Source organism: Terrapene carolina, unplaced genomic scaffold, assembly GCF_002925995.2.
Source record: "Terrapene carolina triunguis isolate 2854851 unplaced genomic scaffold, T_m_triunguis-2.0 Scaffold85, whole genome shotgun sequence".
NCBI lineage: Eukaryota > Metazoa > Chordata > Testudines > Emydidae > Terrapene > Terrapene triunguis.
The window spans coordinates 59,291,513-59,311,995 of NW_020664436.1; the positions used below are offsets into that span (position 1 = coordinate 59,291,513).

The 20,483-nt window shown below is 38.7% G+C and overlaps 1 protein-coding gene across 1 annotated transcript in view; it reads left to right on the top strand.

Annotated features, from left to right (window-relative positions):
• Positions 1-20,483, top strand: part of TRDN (triadin) — a 291,579-nt gene that overhangs the window by 168,338 nt on the left and 102,758 nt on the right. The window contains exons 18-23 of the mRNA XM_029911016.1: positions 998-1,042; positions 9,081-9,134; positions 10,778-10,813; positions 17,509-17,544; positions 17,648-17,695; positions 18,823-18,849. Coding sequence (XP_029766876.1) covers positions 998-1,042; positions 9,081-9,134; positions 10,778-10,813; positions 17,509-17,544; positions 17,648-17,695; positions 18,823-18,849 — 246 coding nt within the window. The remainder of the gene's footprint in view (positions 1-997; positions 1,043-9,080; positions 9,135-10,777; positions 10,814-17,508; positions 17,545-17,647; positions 17,696-18,822; positions 18,850-20,483) is intronic.

Genomic DNA, 20,483 nt, shown 5'->3' on the forward strand with positions numbered 1-20,483 from the left:
TATCATATAGAGGTAGAATTCAGACAATATGGTTACCCACAGATGCTGAGACTATAGTCTATGTTTGTAACCTCTAGGTTAAATTATAGTAATTTTTTGTTTTATGGCCTTCCCAAGAAAAGGTTGCATTATCTCCAGTTTATAAAATGATGCCTCCAGAAATAGCATTGACTCCAGGTGGACTTGACATGTCAGTGCAGCATTAGCATTAGAACTGCAGTATATTACCTTTCCACTGAGTTGAGTTGAAAGCTGCTTTGCTTTGGGGATCTTTTTACTCCTTGATATACATGCCTAGTTCCCATTGCAGTTTGAATCTATAAGTCTGTTAATTTCATAGAGCATCCTCCTGGGAGAAGATAATCAACAATTTGAAACCTATGTATTTACCTGAATTGCTGCCTGTGTATAAATTTACAGATTGTTCAGCATATCTGAAGTCGACCTGTAAGCTATTCTAAAATATACATTATGCTAAAAATCTATGGAGAAGCTGTGTAACGTTATCATGAACTCTGAATGTAGAATTCATTCCAGACCAAGGTTTGAAATATTTAGTAAATTAACTTAAGCTCAAACTTACCATACTCTGAAAGAGAATATTGGGACATTCTTGTATACTGGTTTATTATAAACCTCCTAGGGATACAGTTGCATGAAAGGCATTATATAAGCTTAAGGTTTTTTTATCACACTGTGTGTAGTTTAGCTGTTATTTGCAGCTACTGTGTACTTCTAGTTTACTTCAAAAGAATGTTGATCGAGGCCTTAGGAAAAGCTCGAGCTACCCATACTAGAAAGGGGTAAAAGAATAAAGCACTGCTTAGCTGTTTCACTGAGATACACATATGCTAGCTGCCAGATGCTTATTTCTAGTTTGAATTCAAAATTGATCCCTTTAGCCAGTACAGATAAGAATAAAGCCAGATCATATTTGTTAAAATATTTGTTTTTTTTAAATAAAAATGTGTTTAACTGTACTTTAATTCTTTTCAAGAGTCAGTGAAAGAAAAGCCTTCACTTCCACCTATAAAGAAAGAAGGTAAATTGTCGCCTTACTCTACAATATGCTGGTATATTGGTAACCCATACTGGAATATGTCTGCCTTTAAATATTCACTAATAACTACTGTAAAATTACAGTGGAGATGTTTCACAAGCCTCCAAAGCTGACAAGCGATTCTGTTAGCAGTGGTTTATTGATTGTAAAAGTTTTAAGGGGTCTTTATAGGAAAGGCTATGGCCAAGATTGTTGGAAGTAACTAGGGATTTTGGGTGCCTTAATATTTGGGTGGCTCAAAAGAAGGGGCCGGGTTACCAAAGGTGTCCTCAGCACTTTCTGATAAAGGCCCTTTTAAGGTATCTCAAGTTGGGCACCAAAAAATGAAAAAGCACCAATTACTTTTGAAAATCTTGCTCTATATTTTAACTGCTGCACAAAATTCTACCACGATTTCCACTTTATTGCTTAAGGTAAAGTATCAGTGGACCATCTTTTTTGAAAATAATCATTTTTTAAAAGAAACAAAAACTATTTTCATTATTGCTGGAGATCAATAAGTCTCTACAGCTAACGTCAAAGACAGTTTGCTTATTGCGAAGTCTCTCTGCTGGTCAAGGAATGTCCAATAGGTATCTAGAACAGTATTCCTACTCTGTGGCAGCCTGATGGCCATGGTTCCTGATCCTATTATATGGCTTCCAGGAAGCATACTCAACAATTTTATGATATGTGCATGCCTTTCCTTCTGATGTAAGGAACACACATTTATAAGGAAAGATTTAAAGGGACCAAATGTGAAAGTTCTCTAAATAGCTCTTTCTGGGATGATAGGCAAAGAGATCCAGTAAAGGAGAGGAATATAGAATAACACCTATACATCACCTAGTACTGATGGGGAGAAGGATAAGCTAATTTTTTCTATGCACACCTGAAAGAGAATCAGTCAGCCAGGGAAGATCAGCAAAAAAGTCTATTAGGAAAAAATGGCAATTAGGTTTGTGAGGGCCAGAAATAATGAAAGGCTATTTTCCCCCTGCAACAAAATACTGTCATGATCAGGGCTGACAACATCTCCATCAATAGGTTGTGCTGCATCTTTATTTTAGTGTTATACTGTTGTCCTGTTTTGATATTGCGTGTTGTCTGGATACAGGGATGGAAGGGTTAGGAGGAAGTTAAGTCCTGCTCCTGTGTGCTGGAATTGTTACTTGCTGTGTCCCAATAAATGTTTTGATTTCTATAAGTGAATATTACAATACTCTAAAAGCTAACTCCTGGACACATTAAAGAGAGTGAGAAAACTCTCATTTACTTCAATTGCACCAGGATTTTACCTGATTTATTAGTCATCTGTTTTCCATTCTCCTTAAGAGTTTCAGAGTCCATTCATCCTGACATTTGCGGTCATATAGGAGAATTATACTTGCTTAAGAAACAATTGAGACACGCTTTCCAAAAAATGGATTCCTAAAGCGAGGTCACAACATACATATTTAGGCACCTGAATAAGTGACCTGATTTTCAAAACTGCTGAGCACTTTCAGAAACTTCTGTGGGAACTGTAGGGTGTTCAGCACTTTGCAAAATTAGGCCACTTAGTTAGGACTGGGATTTTCAGGAGTTAGGTTCCTAGGGTAAAATTTTCAAAAGCAGCTATGTGATTTAGGAGCCTAAATCCCTTTTGAGAATTTTGCCTCCAACTCACGTTAACTTTCAAAATCCCAACCCAAGTGCCTGAATATGGATTTAGGAGTGTAACTTCAAGCTACCTGGTTTGAAAATCTTGGCTTCAGTATTGCTTCTATATTGCTATATGTTGTTAAAATCAGCCATCGTGAATTTTTCTGCTCTTAAAAATAAGAATAAATTGTGACATTTTCTGAATGGAAAAACAATTTAGATATTAGCTTAAATTTTACTATTTGTTACATACTTAAGATGAGGGGGAAAACACATTAATGCCTTTAACCGTAACTTGCTGCTCTAAAATATATTAAGGAATGTTGGCCTAGTAAATGACGACTTATATGGAAAAAATGAAAGAGAGAGCTTGGAGGTTTATTTAGATCGCGTCTGTTGTTGTAAATGATGCTTCCAGTTTGTTTATTTTTTTATAACCTATAGCAATGGCAGATTATTATGATAAATGATTCATATCACTGCAATATACACCTTTTAAAATTTCCATATCTGGCAACTGCTAGGCACTTCTTAAAGGCTTCAGTAGACCCCTTAGCTAGATAACATGGCTGTAAGCTGCTTCATGATTAATTTCATCTAAATGTGGTAATTATCATGCTTTGAAGTAATGCCTGCAAAACACGTTTTCAGAGAAAGTTAGTGGAAGCAGAGGATTAACCCAGAAACATTTTGGTTCAGAGCAGCATATCACCCAAATATAAATGTGTTTCTCCTGGAATTTTTCAGACATTTTATTAGAATGCTTGGCAGTCATTGATGTTAGCTTATCTCATATCAACCTTCTGATGACAATTGAGACATCAATTTAAACTCAGGCAACTCTGTATTGTTGTTAGTAATGGTCTAGTCCTGTTTTGCAGCTTGAAGTTCACTCTATTTTGATGGCTTTCATGCTGGAATAATATTTCTAGTGTTAGTGTTTAAGGAAGCAATTAATATATAATTTATTTATGTTAAGAATCTAAATACTAGCTCACTCTATTTTCCCATTGTCACTCTAGCAGTTTCTTCATGTTTCATATGTCACAGCGTGGTGCCTGTGCCAATTAAAGTAGCAGAGAGGGTATTTAAGTGTTACCAATAAGGTGGCCAATGGGACGTAACTGCCACAGCTGGGTGCCCAAATAAAAATCCTGAAAGCAGGTAGTTAAGTTAATTATAACCATCAGGCCACCTATCACCAAATACCTCTCTGCCCAGCTCTCTCACACACCATAAAGATCAACCCACAACACCTTCCCTTTACTCACTCATCATGAATAAAATCTTATCTATAGATTCATAGATTCATAGATTCTAGGACTGGAAGGGACCTCGAGAGGTCATCGAGTCCAGTCCCCTGCCCGCATGGCAGGACCAAATACTGTCTAGACCATCCCTGATAGACATTTATCTAACCTACTCTTAAATATCTCCAGAGATGGAGATTCCACATCCTCCCTAGGCAATTTATTCCAGTGTTTAACCACCCTGACAGTTAGGAACTTTTTCCTAATGTCCAACCTAGGCTTGGTCTACACTTACCCCCCAATTCGAACTAAGGTACGCAACTTCAGCTACGTGAATAACGTAGCTGAAGTCAAAGTACCTTAGTTCGAACTTACCTCGGTCCACACACGGCAGGCAGGCTCCCCCGTCGACGCCGCGGTACTCCTCTTGTCTAGCTGGAGTACCGCAGTCGACGGCGATCACTTCCTGGTTCGACTTATCGCGTCCAGATAAGACGCGATAAGTCGAACCCAGAACTTCGATTCCCAGCCGCCGAACTAGCGGCTGGGTGTAGACATACCCCTAGACCTCCCTTGCTGCAGTTTAAGCCCATTGCTTCTTGTTCTATCCTTAGAGGCTAAGGTGAACAAGTTTTCTCCCTCCTCCTTATGACACCCTTTTAGATACCTGAAAACTGCTATCATGTCTCCTCTCAGTCTTCTCTTTTCCAAACTAAACAAACCCAATTCTTTCAGTCTTCCTCCATAGGTCATGTTCTCAAGACCTTTAATCATTCTTGTTGCTCTTCTCTGGACCCTTTCCAATTTCTCCACATCTTTCTTGAAATGCGGTGCCCAAAACTGGACACAATATTCCAGCTGAGGCCTAACCAGAGCAGAGTAGAGCGAAAGAATGACTTCTCGTGTCTTGCTCACAACACACCTGTTAATACATCCCAGAATCATGTTTGCTTTTTTTGCAACAGCATCACACTGTTGACTCATATTTAGCTTGTGGTCCACTATAACCCCTAGATCCCTTTCTGCCGTACTCCTTCCTAGACAGTCTGTTCCCATTCTGTATGTGTGAAACTGATTTTTTCTTCCTAAGTGGAGCACTTTGCATTTGTCTTTGTTAAACTTCATCCTGTTTAACTCAGACCATTTCTCCAATTTGTCCAGATCATTTTGAATTATGACCCTGTCCTCCAAAGCAGTTGCAATCCCTCCCAGTTTGGTATCATCCGCAAACTTAATAAGCGTACTTTCTATGCCAATATCTAAGTCGTTAATGAAGATATTGAACAGAGCCAGTCCCAAAACAGACCCCTGCGGAACCCCACTTGTTATGCCTTTCCAGCAGGATTGGGAACCATTAATAATCTATGTGTAGAATTACACCAGTTTAACTAAAGGTATGACAAACTTAAGGTTTAGTTAAACTAGTGCAAAAAACTGCGTGGTCAGGCTTATTTTGATTTCGTTTAAGTAAATCAGTAACAGGTTTTACCTACTCTTAAATAGATTCATGTTCTTAAATTAAACCAAAAATAACTGTGTTCACACCACTTTTTGCACTGGTTTAGTTTAAATTTACATCTGACGTTAAACCAGTGCAACTTCCTTGTGAAAAGGGCCCTAAGTAACTCATCTCAATGCACATCCAAACAACTCAACCCCACGGCAGCCACTTCTATTGTAATTATCTGTCTGTCTGTCTGTCTATTTGTGTGTATATACTATAATTTAAAAAAAATACTTTAAAGGTAAGAAAGAACCTGTCATGTCCAAAGAACCTAAAAGTAAGAATGTCTTACATGATTTGATATTTTTTTCCATATAAAGCTGTTTTAAACATGTTTCAGTGTCCCCAATTAATGGTTATTAAAATTGTTGAAGATGCAAAGAAGAAAGTAGCTTCACCATTTATAATTGAAAAATTACATGTTTAAACTTTAGCTGCCTCCTCCCTTCTAAACCCAGTCACACACTATTTCTAATTCCACGCTCTTCCTTGCGACTGACAGTTCGGCCTCCCCCATTTTTTAAAATCACATGTCTAAAATAGTAGAGGTTTTCACAGGGAAGGAAATGTAAAAAATAATCTCGTTTGTAATGTGTTCTCAGTGGCTGTGAGCTTGGTAGAAGGGCTGAGAAGGCTTATGTGCTGATAGGTTTCCGGAGAAATGCCCAAGTACTCTCAAATTGCCAAGTAAATGGTGCCTGTTCACAACCCCATAGATCATAACCTTGCATTCCTTGTGTACCTAAAAGTCCCACAGAAGGATTTCTGAGTGCGCAATGATCTCAAAACAATATTTTCAAGAAAACAGCATAGTCAACTCGGTAGCCCGGGAACCTTTATTTCTACATGCTTGTAACCAGTAGTGCTCCCCCATAGTTAACACACTTACCATACATCATTATAGAGGTCAGACTTCAAGTGATCAAATTCTTTGTGTTGAATGTGTGGTATATTTTTAAAGATTATGGAATATGTTAATCTCTGAAGGATCACCCTTGGCTCAAATGCTACCTATGAGTAAAAATTTCATGGATACCCACGGTTTTGGGGGTGCTGACCAGTCTCTCAGATCCATGCCTGATCTTTTCTGGGCTATTTTGAAGGGGTTTCAACCATCTCTGCAGCAAAATTCTCCCATCTTCCCAGCACCTTAGGGAAGTATCTCCATTGGGATTCAAGATCCATGCTTTGAGAAGGGCCTATGCATCATCATCCCGCCCAAGCCTGGCATGAAAACTGATCAGATAATATAAACCAAGAGTCCAATCCTACAAATAGCAAGGCATGTGGGTAACGTTACTCATACGAATTATCCTATTGAATCAATGAGATGACTCACAGGAGTAAAACTACTCATGTGCCTATTTGCTGTATTACTTTTTTCACTGTAACGAAATCAGGCTGGACAGCCGTAAGACAGTGGTGGAAGGGAGGTATATTAGGTCTAGAACGATAAAGGTTCTTTTCCCTATAAGCTGAAAAGAGGTACCTCAGGTCAACTAGGGACACCTGAGTCCAATTAAGGGCTGCCTGACACCTTTAAAACCCCAACTCCAGTGAGAGAGGCGGTCGGAGGAGTGACAAGTTGCTGCAGGGCCAGTGGCGTAGCCAGGGTTGCTGCCAAGGAGGAGCGGCGGAGAAAAAAGGCTGCTGAGGAGGAGCGGCGGAGAAAAAAGGCCGAAATGCTGCCGAAAGACGGAGCAGTGCATGCGCAGGGCCACCGAAAGATGGAGCGGCGCTGGAAAAGGCACCACTTGGGGAATTCTGGGCTCGGGGGAGCAGGCGGTCTCCCTGTTCCCCCCCAGCTACGCTACTGTGCAGGGCTAGTGTCAGCTGGAAGAAAGGCTTCTCCAGGGTGGAAGGCTGCTCTCCTCCCTATAGGGGAACTTACATAACTCACTGCCTGTTTAGGGGGAGGACTGGCACCCTGAGGCCAATAACCAGGCCACATGCCTACTGACGTTGGAACAATTTCTATAGTGGGGGGGCTGAGAGCCATTGAACAAAACTGTAAACCCTGTATATGATGGAAACCACTTCAAGCCATGGGATGCTGCGGTGTCCCCAGCAGCCTTAGTTCCAGCACCCTTGCACATGCCCCCAGGGAAGAGGTAGGAAAAAGTATCTCCCTTTGTTTTATGTTGTGAATTTGCTTCTTTTTGTTTGGCGGAGGAGTGCTCCTGGGCTGGCCCCAAGGCCTTCCTAGAAAATATTGGGAAATAAACCCCAAGTGGAAAAATAAACACCATCTGGCATGGGAGGCCCTCGCTGCCAGAGGGGGAAGCGCTGAGCCTGGTGAGATGGAGGAGGTGCCTTGCTACAGCACATAGTCCCTCTGACTTGGGAATCAACTTAACAAGTCATTCCAGAGGCAGCTGCCGGTAGGGATGTCTTGGCAGCCAGGCGCCAATGGAGCTGCATTGCCTGAGAATTGGAGGGAGAGCAAAGACGTCATCAGAGCCAATGGGGAGGCCCTATAATTCTAGTGAATCCCGGAGATCAGTAGGGTTTGTGGATTGAACCTCCTCTTCTTTTGCAGGGGTGGGGACCCAGGTAGAAATGCTAAGAAAACCGTATTACAAGGTCTCCTCCTATAATTCTTAATAAAGGAGGAATGAGTCCCCCAGAGTAATTATAGTGCTCTTCTAGTACTAATTTACTGCATAGTTTCAAATGGATACAAACAAACCAATCCCACACGTGTTAAACTTTATATTTTGTTTTCATTATGTTTTACAAGACATTCTGATGCATCTTTCATGAACTTCTCAATATACTAGAGGGGAAGAACTGGAAATTAAATTTCTGATTTAGCAGTAGTTTTTTTTTCTTTTTAATAACATTGTGACAGATGTGAAGGATTAACTAACATTTTGTTGGCATTCTGTAATTCAGATTATGATTAAAATTAATTATTTCCTTTTGCAATATGAAAATGTGAATTGCAAATCAGAGAATATATATATTGTTTTAGTTGACAAACCAAATTCTGTTAGGAAAACCAGTACACTTTGGCTTATGACTATTTGTTAAATTATCTTGGTTTAGCACAGTCTGTTCTAGCAGTTGCTAAGGATGCAAAGGATTAACTAAACTCTAGTACACAGTGGATGAACCCAGTGGACTCAGTATGGTTCTTTTATGCAGAGTTTGGACAAGATTATTGGAACTCCTCTAGAGGTTCCCTTTCCTTTCACAACTTTGAACTATGCTCTATGGGGGGTTCCTTTGCCCCAGCCCAGAGAGAGTTTGTCCGTATGCTATGAGAGGAACAAGACCAGGGGAACTGCAGTTACATGGATTGACTGGCCTTGCTCCTCTGTGTAGACAGACTCAGCAGCTGCAGGGTCTAATGCAGTAGCAACCAAGCAGTGGCTCCAGGATCACTCTTCAGCGTGGGAAGAAGAAAGCCACTGGCTCATGATAGTAATTACTCTAAAAAAACATTTTTGATGATTGTTTTCATGCCTTTGAATTGGTGGAGTGTGTCTGGGCACTTCTATTGTTCTGATAATCTCTTTTCTTCATTCTTCACTAAGAAATATACCCAGGGCTATATTTTTCATTTGTAGACTTCCTTTATACTTCTGTATTTTCATGCTATAACACTTCACAGTAATTTATTTAATTTGCTCTCTTTAAGAGACAGCAAAAGCTCCTGCAGTCAAACCAGCCACTATAAAAGTAGCAGCACCAGGTAAAGGATAAAGAATAACCTTCTCTCTTCTATTTTCAGTGTATTTCACATATTTGTAAAGCTTGTTTATTGCATCATAGCACCATCTACTGGATTATACAAAAGGTCACTGATGTAGTCTGTTTTATCTAAAAGATATTACCGTATGTTGTTGCTGTGACACTATGTATGTGAATTCTCTAAAGAGAACAGGGTATTTTGCATAGGTCAGGTTTCCTAAGACACTAAGATCTAATGGCCTTTGATACCTACTTCAGCAGTGCTCTGAAACTTGCAAGAATATCTTGAGTTTCTCATGGCAGCTACAAAATTGCAAGGATGTATTTTTAGCAGCATTAGAGAAATGGGCGGAAGCCTAGAAAGTAGATCTGGATCAGAATATAGGATGTGAAAAGCCAAAGACCAGAGATAGTGAATTCAGGTTTTTGGAGCAATTCATCATAAAATAAAGGCTACTTGAAAAGCTACTTTGAACAATAGGCTCAAAAAGTTGGGCTCCTGAATCCATGTTTAAGCACCTAAAAGTGTAGTCTAATTTTTAAAAAGTGCTCATCACCAACAGTTGCCACAAACAGCAACAGGAGCTGCTGGGTGCTCAGAACTTTTTGAAAACCAATCCATTTATTTAGGTGCCTAAATATGAATTTAGGAACCCAAAGTTAGGCACCCAGCTTTTAAAATTTTGGACAAAATTCATATCTGAATTGTCGGAGAATAACACAGTTCTCACTCTTTGGGTACAGCAAAGTCAGATACTTTATTCTCTTTAACAGCTGTGTAAAGGAAGAGAGTGCACTAAGACACAGGGTCTCCCCCTCCTAGGCAGGTCTCTTCTTAGGTAAACAATTACAGCAAGCATTTATACCTTTTGATACAGACAATGAAAAGCAACCGCAGCATTTTGTTTATACATAGGTCATTCTGATATCTTGTTTTTCTCACTAATGTAGACTCTCAGTCTGCATTCCATCTTGTTTACACATTATCTACACATTATCTCCACAAGGTCGAAACAACTTCTCACACAGTTCTTTCCCACTCGCCTCACACATCCTCGCTTCTACAAATCTCGCATTATTAGGGTTACAGTTAGCCTGACTCTAGCTAACAAACTGTCATGCATTGCAATCCCCTTCCTGTCAGTTCTTTCTCTGCTTCCACAGAATCCAGGCTGGATGTTAAAAACCCACACATTTGGAATGCTTAGGTTTTATTTCATGCCCATTTCTAAACACTACACCTGGAGTTTGGGGTTTCAGTTTAAATTATTAAAACCTAATAAAACTACCACCAAACCAGGTATTTTTTCAGTATTCACTTTTTTGAGTTACGTTACAACAACAACGACATGGGGATTTTCAAGTGAAAACTGCAAGAAGTATGAAAACCAAAATATTCATTTGAATTTTAACTACTTCACTTTAATTATCTCACCCAATTTGTGAGTGAATACCCACTTCATCAGATGCATGTAATGGAAATTTCCAGAGGCAGGTATAAATATGCAGGCAAGAATCAGTCTGGAGATAACGAGGTTAGTTCAATCAGGGAGGGTGAGGCCCTCTTCTAGCAGTTGTAGAAGTGATTGTTGTCCAAAGCTCAACTGTTGACTGATTATAGCTACATAATTATTTTCTTTTTAGTTTCCAAGACACCAGCAGCAGCTAAAACAGCAGAAGGTAAGAAAATATATCTTTGCAAGTCATTTTCACCTGTAAAAGGGAAGAAATGTAGCAAATAAACAAAGTTTATGGGACTACAAAATATGCTTTGAAGGGAAAAAATGTTCTTTAAATATCTGAGCACTAACAAATATGTTCTGCTATAGGAAATTATTAAGAGGTATGGGAAATGCTTAAAAGCATTGATAAAACATGACTACCATTAAATGTTAAGATCTATTTCTTTTTTAAATCACAGGAATAATGTAAGTGTATGTATGAGAGGTACAAATATTTCAGTGATTTTTCAGGTCAACCATCAGCAGGTGGCGCTATAGAGCCACCTGTTAAGACTGTATTCTAATCTTACCATTTCTTACCATAACACTTCCAAGAGCTGTCTTTTTTTTTCTTTTTTTTACTCAGTCAACATCGCTACATCTCTTGTGCAGGACCTTATCGCCTTCTTGTGTAGCTACTGCATGCTTGAAGCAGCACATGGAAGAAACTGTGCTGACTGACATATTGGGGGGTGGAGTCAAGGCTCTGCCCAGTCCCTACCTAACTGCTCTTGGGAGAAGGAGTAGGTCTGGGAGGCTATGCAGAAGCTTAGCTCTCAATCCCCTTATGCCTCTGTGGGCAGATATATGGTGGGCCATGATCTGACTCTGAATAGGAAAGGAAAAATTAGTGTGTGATCTGTATCATAATGTATACACACAAGGGGGCAGAATTAAGGTTGCAAAGGCAATTTTTTTTCATCTTCCAAGTTTTGAATGCTTCACTTTAGAACCTTAAAATCTTTAAACATAGGTTTTTTTAATGACATGTAACATGATTTTTCTCAGAGCAATTTAGTTCGCTAATGTGACATACAATTCTTATTCTTCTAACTTATGATAGACTTCTTTAAAAAAATATAATTCAAGACATTTAATCACTTTTGCTAGGATTCTGAAACACTCATCCACTTAGCATGTTATGGCTTATTCTGAAGCAAGGTACCACCATATTCACCCATACTTTAAAATATATTTCAACAAAATTCATTTTTAAAATTAATTTTCAATAATTCCTATTGCGCTATTTCTGATTGTGAAGATATCTATACTAAAATAGAATCTTACCCCTTTATAAATACCACTGATTCTTGCATGCCTGTCCTAGTCTAGCATTTGACATAACTATTCAATACATTGGAAGTATTGTTGTGTTACTAATACTGGATTATGACATTCCTTCAAGAACAAGGCAGGGGGAGCATGCTAACTGTTAGAGAAGTCGGGCTTTTATCTTTGCTAGCCACAGTGATGAGAGAACTATATCTAAGCTAAATGATAGTTAATTGGGAGTTTGATTTAAATGACTTTTAAAAATGTCTGCTCTTTATGTGAAAGGCTTTTTAAGGGGCTTGCCTAGTAGCTGACAAACTATAAAAGCACTGCAAATATTCACAATTAATTGTTGATTTGTAATGTTTTGGGGGCCAGTTCAGCAAAACACTTAGGAACATGTTTAAGTGCATCCCTCTTCGGCAAAGCATTTAAGGATGTGTTAAGTATTTTGCTGAATCGGGGCCATAAGGCATACCTACTGTGTGACTGACGTCTCAGGCAGTGCATCTGCTGTTAATGCTACCTGTGCTGAGCTTGTATTAAATTGAATAAGCAGTTTGCAGAGGAATAAATGGGTCCAATCATGCACTGTTAAGATCACTAGCAAAATTTCATTTGACTTAAATGGGAGCAGGAGCAGAAACGGGGTCAAAAGTGGCGGGGATGCAGTAGATTTTTCTATAAGAAATTACAGAATGCACATGTTGAATTTATTATGATTTCTAGTAGCTGATAGATTTTTTTGAGCCAGTTTGTAGCAAATCTCATTTTGTGTGTGTGTGTGTGTTTCCCTTGCTTTGTGACATTATTTAAACTTTACCTTCATCAGTTCATCATACTTCAGTGCTCTTTTAATGTTAAATCCCTTACTTTTATATATTAAGAGTTTAACTTTTGGTTTTAAAGTTGAGCCCAATGACATATGTACCAAACAAGTTCTTTGCAATATACTGTGCAAAATCTATCTTCTTCTCTTTCAAGGTGCCCACAAATAATGCACAGCATTTTGCTCTTACATAACAGTTCCTGCATAATTTTTGAATGCCCAAGTTGAGAGCTTTAAATATTCAGAAATAGCTGTTGCTGACATGCTGTATTTTGTTGCACAGACTAGAATGCTTCCAGCATTTTTTTGACTGTCAGAGCTGCACACTTCTCCTGATGCTTTTTGTTGGTTTGATAGTGTCCTTCATGTCTTTGCCCTTGCTGAGAAATTCTGTAGGAGTTGTGTGCCCTGCTATGCAGCTACAGAACCCTCTCTGCGTATTTAACCATTAGGAGATCATGTACATGCCCTTTGAATCTAGTGGTCTGGAGCCAATGAACCAAAGTATTAAAAAACTAGAACTGATCAGGAATTTTCCAACAAAACCTTTTTTCATCAGAAAATGCAGATTCATTGTAACCAAACCTGTTCATGAGAGAGGGTGAGTTTTGATGACCATTAAGCACGGGAACAGGTTATCTAGGCGGGTTGTGGAATCATCATAATTGTTTTTAAGAACAGATTAGACAAGCCTCTATCAAGGATAGTCCTGCCTCTGTGTAGAGGGATGGACTAGATGACCTATTGAAGTCTCTTCCAGCCCAACTTTTCTCTGATTCAATAACTCTATTTTTTAATTAAAGGTTGAAATTGAAACATAATGTTTTGAAATCATCAAAATCTAAAAATAAAAATTGGATGATTGGTTCTCAAATTTTTGAGATTTTGACTTTTCAGCTTGAATCAGATTGGAGAAAAAAATTAATATCTTGAAAATTCTCATGGGACAGGAAAATGATTTCCCATCCAGCTCTAATAACAGTCTCTAACCCTTACTGTTCCTCATTCCTTCTCTTTCTGCTGGCCTGAGTGGTAAGCCCTCCTCTCTGAGAGTTTAATGCTAGGTTTCTTGTTACATTTGTTAATTTTCAAATGTATTTTTTTCTGAAGCAGCTTTAATCATTACTTTTTATGATTAATTGTTTTTCCTGTAGAATTGATAGTTAATCTGCTCATCGTGTCTTCACATGGCAGATGATGTGCAGAAACCAGGGTTTAAGAGGGACTTCCTCGTCCCACAGAAATCTCTTTTTCAGACCAGTGTTTAAAGTTCCTGAGGTAAAGGTCACTACTCACATGTCAAAGAGGTGTGCTGCTTGTGCAGCGTTTACACCATGACCTGAAAGATTCTGTAGAATCTAAGCCTTCCTTGTAATAAATCCTATATGAAAGGTTTTATAAGCCACATGGACCTAAGCAAAGCCGTCTTCCAGAAGACATTGTGGGTTCAAAACAGGTGGCTACAGCGCTGGAAGATTTTTCTAAATCCAATAAATTGTCCCCAAGCCCATCAAGGCAGCAATAGAAATGATTGGTTCTGAAGAGTTCTAAGTCAGGGCCTCAAAGGGCTGGAAATACACCACAGATCCCTCTGCAGCTCCTCCTAAAAAGAAAATGAAGGGGTTGCAAAATGCTCCTCAAGTGCCTGTTATGACATGGATTTTGCAGCATCCCAGTCTTTGGTAAATGGACACTTTTCCTTATGAAATTCTGTCTTAGAGTTGACATAGAGCTATATGGGAAGAATCAGAAGGCATAGGTACTTGGCCTGCCATTTGAGGTAACTGACCTTGTCCACTCAAGAACTGATGAGACCTCAGAGAAGTTGAAGGTGCCCAGATCACCACTTCTTCTCTAGGTTTAAGCCGTCCCTTTTTTTTTTTTTTTGCAGAAGCATTCGTGCTTTTGATATCAGACGGGTCAGTATTAGCTTTTTTCTTGGGGCAGTGCGGGCTGGGGGGGTCGGTTCCATTTCATTGAGGGATTCAAATCCAGTCATCCTGATAAACCTTACAGTGATGAGCAGGGCAGCAGCTTTGAGCAGGGGTTTGGACTAGATGACCTCCTGAGGTCTCTTCCAGCCCTAATATTCTATGATTCTATGATTCTATCATGTAGACCAGACCAGATGTGTGGCCATCATTTCCTGCAGGCCAGGCAAAGCAGGAGTTTTGTAAGCTTGCCAAAGGACCTTGAAACAGTTTTGTTAGCATCTGTATTCCTCTGAAGAATCTGTACCGCAATTATTTCAGGCATGGCAGGAAATCTCTTCAGATTAATGAATCCTGGAGATTGCCAATCATAGGCATGTGTTTCCAGTCTTAGGATATGCCAAAACCCATTCTTCCTTCTCCATCTCTTTTCAGTGATCGTTCTGAAGAGAAACTGCTACGAATGAAAGTCAGCTTTCATTTACAAACAGGAAACTATAAAGTTGGTGCCAAAACCTTAGTAGGGGAGGAGATTTTTTCCCACCCTGAGTTTCTTATTTCAGAAAACAAAGGAATCAGCATCCTATATTCATGATCTTTAGAAATTGAAGAAATATGGGGTAACAAATTCTTGTAATGAACCTCTCTATAACTTGAACAAGCCAATAGGAAGATTGCAGGCAAACAAACAAAAAGATGCAACACTATTAGCTTCCCAACCTAAGGATTTGCAGTGTTCGACATACTGCACAGGATTTGGCAGTTCTGTGTTTTAGTGAATGTAAAATAGGATTTATTAAAATCCTTGTATCAGAAATTGAGGATTCTAGTACAGAAATCTATTTCCCTTAACTGTAATGAATATAACCTAATGACATTGATTATACTATAGTTTATATTATAGAACAGTGAACACAGTGGAAACGATAGGCAATTTAATGGAAGTTCAACTTTCTCACTGGTTTCACATGAATTTCACTTACTCACACTACTGCTTTAAGATTAGAATACTTCATCTGAATTAATTGAAAGTCCTATATGTCATGAGAGAGAGACAGAGAATCAAAATGGAAACATGTGACTGTTCCAAAGATAGCAGGTGAGAGAAGGTCACGGTTTGAGAATTACCTTGCTGCTGGGGAAGATCTAAGGTACACTGCAGGAATATGCCAGCTTCAATGCTTTTCAGCACCACTTGCAGATTAAGAAATGGAGTGGCATAAAAAATAACCTCAGAGATTCTCTTCTGTCTCCCATCTCCTCAGTGATCGCATCACAATCAGCATCACTATCAGCAAAACAAAAATTGCATTTAGGTGGTTTCATGAACAATTAATAAATATTTTACTAGTTTTCACAAAGGCAAAAAATGTTTTTGTGAGAACTTCAGAGTGTGTAGCATATGGTGAAATTTCAGACTTGAAAAAAATCTCAATTGCACATATGATAGAATATTTATTTGTTCTCAGCCACAGGCTGTGCCCTGGATAAAGATATTTTTGGCCTGGCTAATAAATTAATAAATTCTTATGAATACATGCACAACTCTTACTCTTAAAAGTCTTACAAAGGCTATGGCAAGTGTCTAACATGTATATTGTACAATAGGACAAAATCCTCTGTTGTGTCAGATTGACCATTAATTAATAGAAGATAATTCTTCTAAATTAGTGGAAGTGGCCTGAGCCATAAAGGCAAGATCCAGATCTGAATTTTCTCAAAGCTTGTGGTTGTTGGGATCTAAGTTTTTGGTGTACCCCATTATGATAGCAGAGTAGATGTAAGTCAGCCATAAATTCAGATTCTGATCCAAACTTCCTAACTATTTCTGTTAATTATTGAATAAAAACTTCCCTGTGGAAAGTTGAAGATATTTGTAAATTGGATTTCATATGTTTCTGGAAGAACCTTGTTGAATTTGCTTAATGAAAATTAAATTTTAGGTCGTACAAAAGTGCTTAAAGTGAAAGTTGGTAGTGTCACACAAGTTCTACCCCTGCTTCCCTTGTCTAAGGGTTGGGAGACTGTGGAAAAACAGGAAGCAGTCAGATGCCCCTGGAGTCAAAGAAACCATTATTAGATATTCTTCAGTTTCAGAGAAGCAAGCATAAGCGGGAAAAAAAAGGTTTACAAAATGTGTTTATATATATATATAAATGAACTCTGGAGGAGCACTTATGCTATATAAAACATGAACGTGCTGCAATGTTGCAGATGTTACTGAGATGAGTGGTTAAATCAGCCAAAGTAACTGTCTTCCAGTCTCCATTCTTCCTTTTTCCTTCGTCCCCTCCAGCCCCCCTTCCAAAAAAAAAAAAAAAAAGAAAGAAAGAAAGAGTTTGGTTTGCTTGTCTTGTGAAATATTTACTTTATTTGCAATCAGCATTAACTCATCCCTCTTCTTATTTATTATGAATTTTAGCCAATGATAATAGGGAATTTACCATTTCAATTAGACATTTCCATCTCTTTCCCCTCTCCCTGGTTGGCTATGCCTTGAATCTTTGCAGTGTGGCTATAAGTGGTTCTGAGGAGGAGGTTGTCGGAGTGGTGTTCTGGGAGAATCTTAGTGTGGAAAAGGTTGGGAACCATGGTCTTAGATTGTCAGATGATCAAGAGTAAGTCTAAACATGTTTGCTGTTTAATTGCTATTAACATTTCCTTTCATCACCTAACAATATGACTGTGGAATTATCTTTTAGCTATCCGGTATTAGCATTTAATCTAACTCCATTAGCTCAGCAGTGTCTGATCACGGCACGAAAAATACGTTTTAGGAGGAGTGTACTTAACAGCATTACCAAAAGTAGAGCCAAAATATTTTTCTTTTTTAATTTTCAGAATCACCCCCCAAGAAGGAAAAGCTGGTGGAAACTGGTAAATAGCTCCGATTTTTTAGTTTTATTTTTCATCTGAGCTACTGAATGTTTTAGTGACAACTCCCACATTGTAATCACCAACCTTTTCTTATTTGTTCCAGCCAAACCACTGAAGAAGGAAATACCTGCAGTAGCTCTAAAAGTACCTGGTAAAACCTGTAAAAGTCTATTTTAGAGTCTCATTTCCTTAATTTAAACTTAAACCTAATTTAACTCAAGTCACCATTAGGGGAAAGGATGGGAACTGCACTGTACAAGAAGAGAACAAATTTGCCAATTTACTCAAATTTATTAGAATGGCTATGGAGCATGATAACCTAGCCATTCTGTTGTACTTGAGAGCCAACTATGTGAAGCTAAGCAGGACACCATTATTCTTTTGAATGTTAGATTTTGATTTCAGCTTCCTCACTTTTTTTTCTCCAAGGGAGGAAGGAAGTCTGGCTCTGGGATTCAAATACATTGAGACTGGAAGAAGAAGACACAGTGTATCAGGGTTTTTTCCCCCTCTTCCTTCAAACATCCAAACCAAATTATTTCCTCCAACCAGACTTCATTTAAATAGAGAAGACAAAAAGGCTTCTTGCAGCCAGACTCTCCTCTGATTTCAGGCTAGATCCATTTCTCAGATCTGCCAAAACACTGCCTTAACTCTTCTTATAGACCTGCTTGATGGCCCATTTTCTAGGTGAATCCAGTGTCTCTAGATGAGGTTTCCTGGCAATCTTTCCAATTAGCACTAACACCTGTGCTAGCTAGCCTACTTAGGGAAATATTACCTTCTCCCTACCATAGGGTGAGGCATGTAAACCCATCCCAGTAGTCAATAAATATGAAGAACTTAATAATGAGGAAATGAGAATTATGATTTTTTGATCAATGATGCTTTAGAAAGAAATATCATCCAATAATTAAATATCAAACACTGGTACGTAAATTAGACTGAATACGTGATATTTTCAATACTACTTTTGTATCTAGACTTCATTGTGTTTGTCAGTATTAGAATGCTATTTTTCATCTGCTGCACATAAATTTTTCAGCTGAACTGAGACAAATGCTACTAACCACCAGTTAGAGTAAGCCAGTTTTCCATGCGTACTGTACATGCTTGCTGAAATAAGTGGAACTTTTCAAGCTCCATATATACCTTACTGGCTAGCCCGGCTTTCTGTAGATTTTAACCATGTACAATGAGAATATCTTAGCAAGGGACAAATGTTGTTTGTACACATTGTAAAGTTTGTTTCTTAGAATATATTCATTTATTTTACAGTATCTGTGGAAAGTCATAAGGTAAAAGGTAAGTAACTGCATGTGTTTTTAAAATAAAAATGAAAAAATGTATATTTATATTGTTATTAATACAAAAGTACTGCATCACTGTCATTAGAGATATATAAAGATTTGACTTGATTAGAGCCATATGGATTTTTTTTGAAAGAATAGCAATGTCTCGACTTTCTCCACCTAACAAGCTGCTCCGAGAGCCAGTTGTCTTTTCCCTGAAGACTCCGTAGAGTTCCTGGTGGCAGATTCCTCAGTCTTTCAGATTCAGGAGCTATTGCCTACCCAGCCTAAATCCATAAAGGGCTAGATCCACAAAGGGACTTAAGTGCCTAAAGCCCAATGCCCGAGTCCCTTTGTGGATCTGGGCCAAGGATCTTAAGGAGGGCAGGAAGTGGCTCCACCCAACTCCTTACATAGACATAGGATATTGTGAAAAGGGAAACACGTCTCTAATTTTCCTGCCTACTTTTTTCATGACCTATTGACTATATGGTTGTTTTCTTTACAGAGCGGGACAAGGTTTTGTACAGAGCGAGAAAGGGGGCATCCTATTTAGCAGCTTTGTCTTCCAATTATTATTGCTATTAACATAAATACTGTAGGTAGGTGAGTAAAAAGGCTTAGATCCACTGGAGCTTTCTCTGTGGCTTTGCTCCTCCACTTGAGTGCTCTCCACTGTGAGGACGTGTTGCAGAATCAGACCCTCTGTCAGGAATGTAAAGAAAATCAAAGCTGACTGAATTCTCTGTATCAGGCATATTTAAGGTTTCTGGTTCAAAGGGTAAATTCATAATACTACTATCATTTTGCAGTTAAACAAAACAGAAACTAGACTAATTTAGACATTACTCTCTTTATGCCTCCAACAGCCAAACTAGAGAACCTAATGAAAACAAGTATGTTAAATAAAGCCTTTGCATTTTGGCAAATTCTAGAAAGTTGAAGTGAGAAATAAATATCATTTTGTAACTATGGGCAATCGAAAAAGCTGTTTTCCTCCTTGATAGGAGCTGTTGAGCAAATCCTTTTTTATACATGATTATTGCTCCTGTGATGCTATACTATATGTCATCTTTGGGAGGTCATTTTTATGTGAATCATGCCAAAATCTTTGGGCCCAGACCTGCCAGGTTCTGAACGTCTTCAGCACCCATCAGCGTCAATGGGAGTTGAAAGAGTGCAGCATCTGCACCTTTTAGGATTGGACATGAGGTTTTCTTCTGACGACTTTCAGAAAATGTTCTCTTGGACTCTTTATGAAGTGCTGTAATCACAGCTCATAGAATCATATCATATAGAATCTTAGAATCCTAGGACTGGAAGGGACTTCAAGAGGTCATTGAGTTCAGACCCCTGCATATGTCTTTCCTTTTCTTACTGGTTTCTTAATTTGGGTTATATGGAAAGCTGATCAGTTGGCATCCAGAAAGAGCACAGCTTTTGAAATAGCAGAGCTTTTGTGGTGCAGTACTTTCCTGTTCTGAAGAGTGTTCCAAGTCTGGGTACAAAATCCTCCAGTGAACTCTGTGCTGCAAGTATAGATAATAACCGTTGGTCTGTTCACGAAAACTGCTTTTAATATTGACTTTGGAGAGGAGGTCTAATGTATGAGTGTCACTGAAACTAGATGATCACAGTCGTCATTTC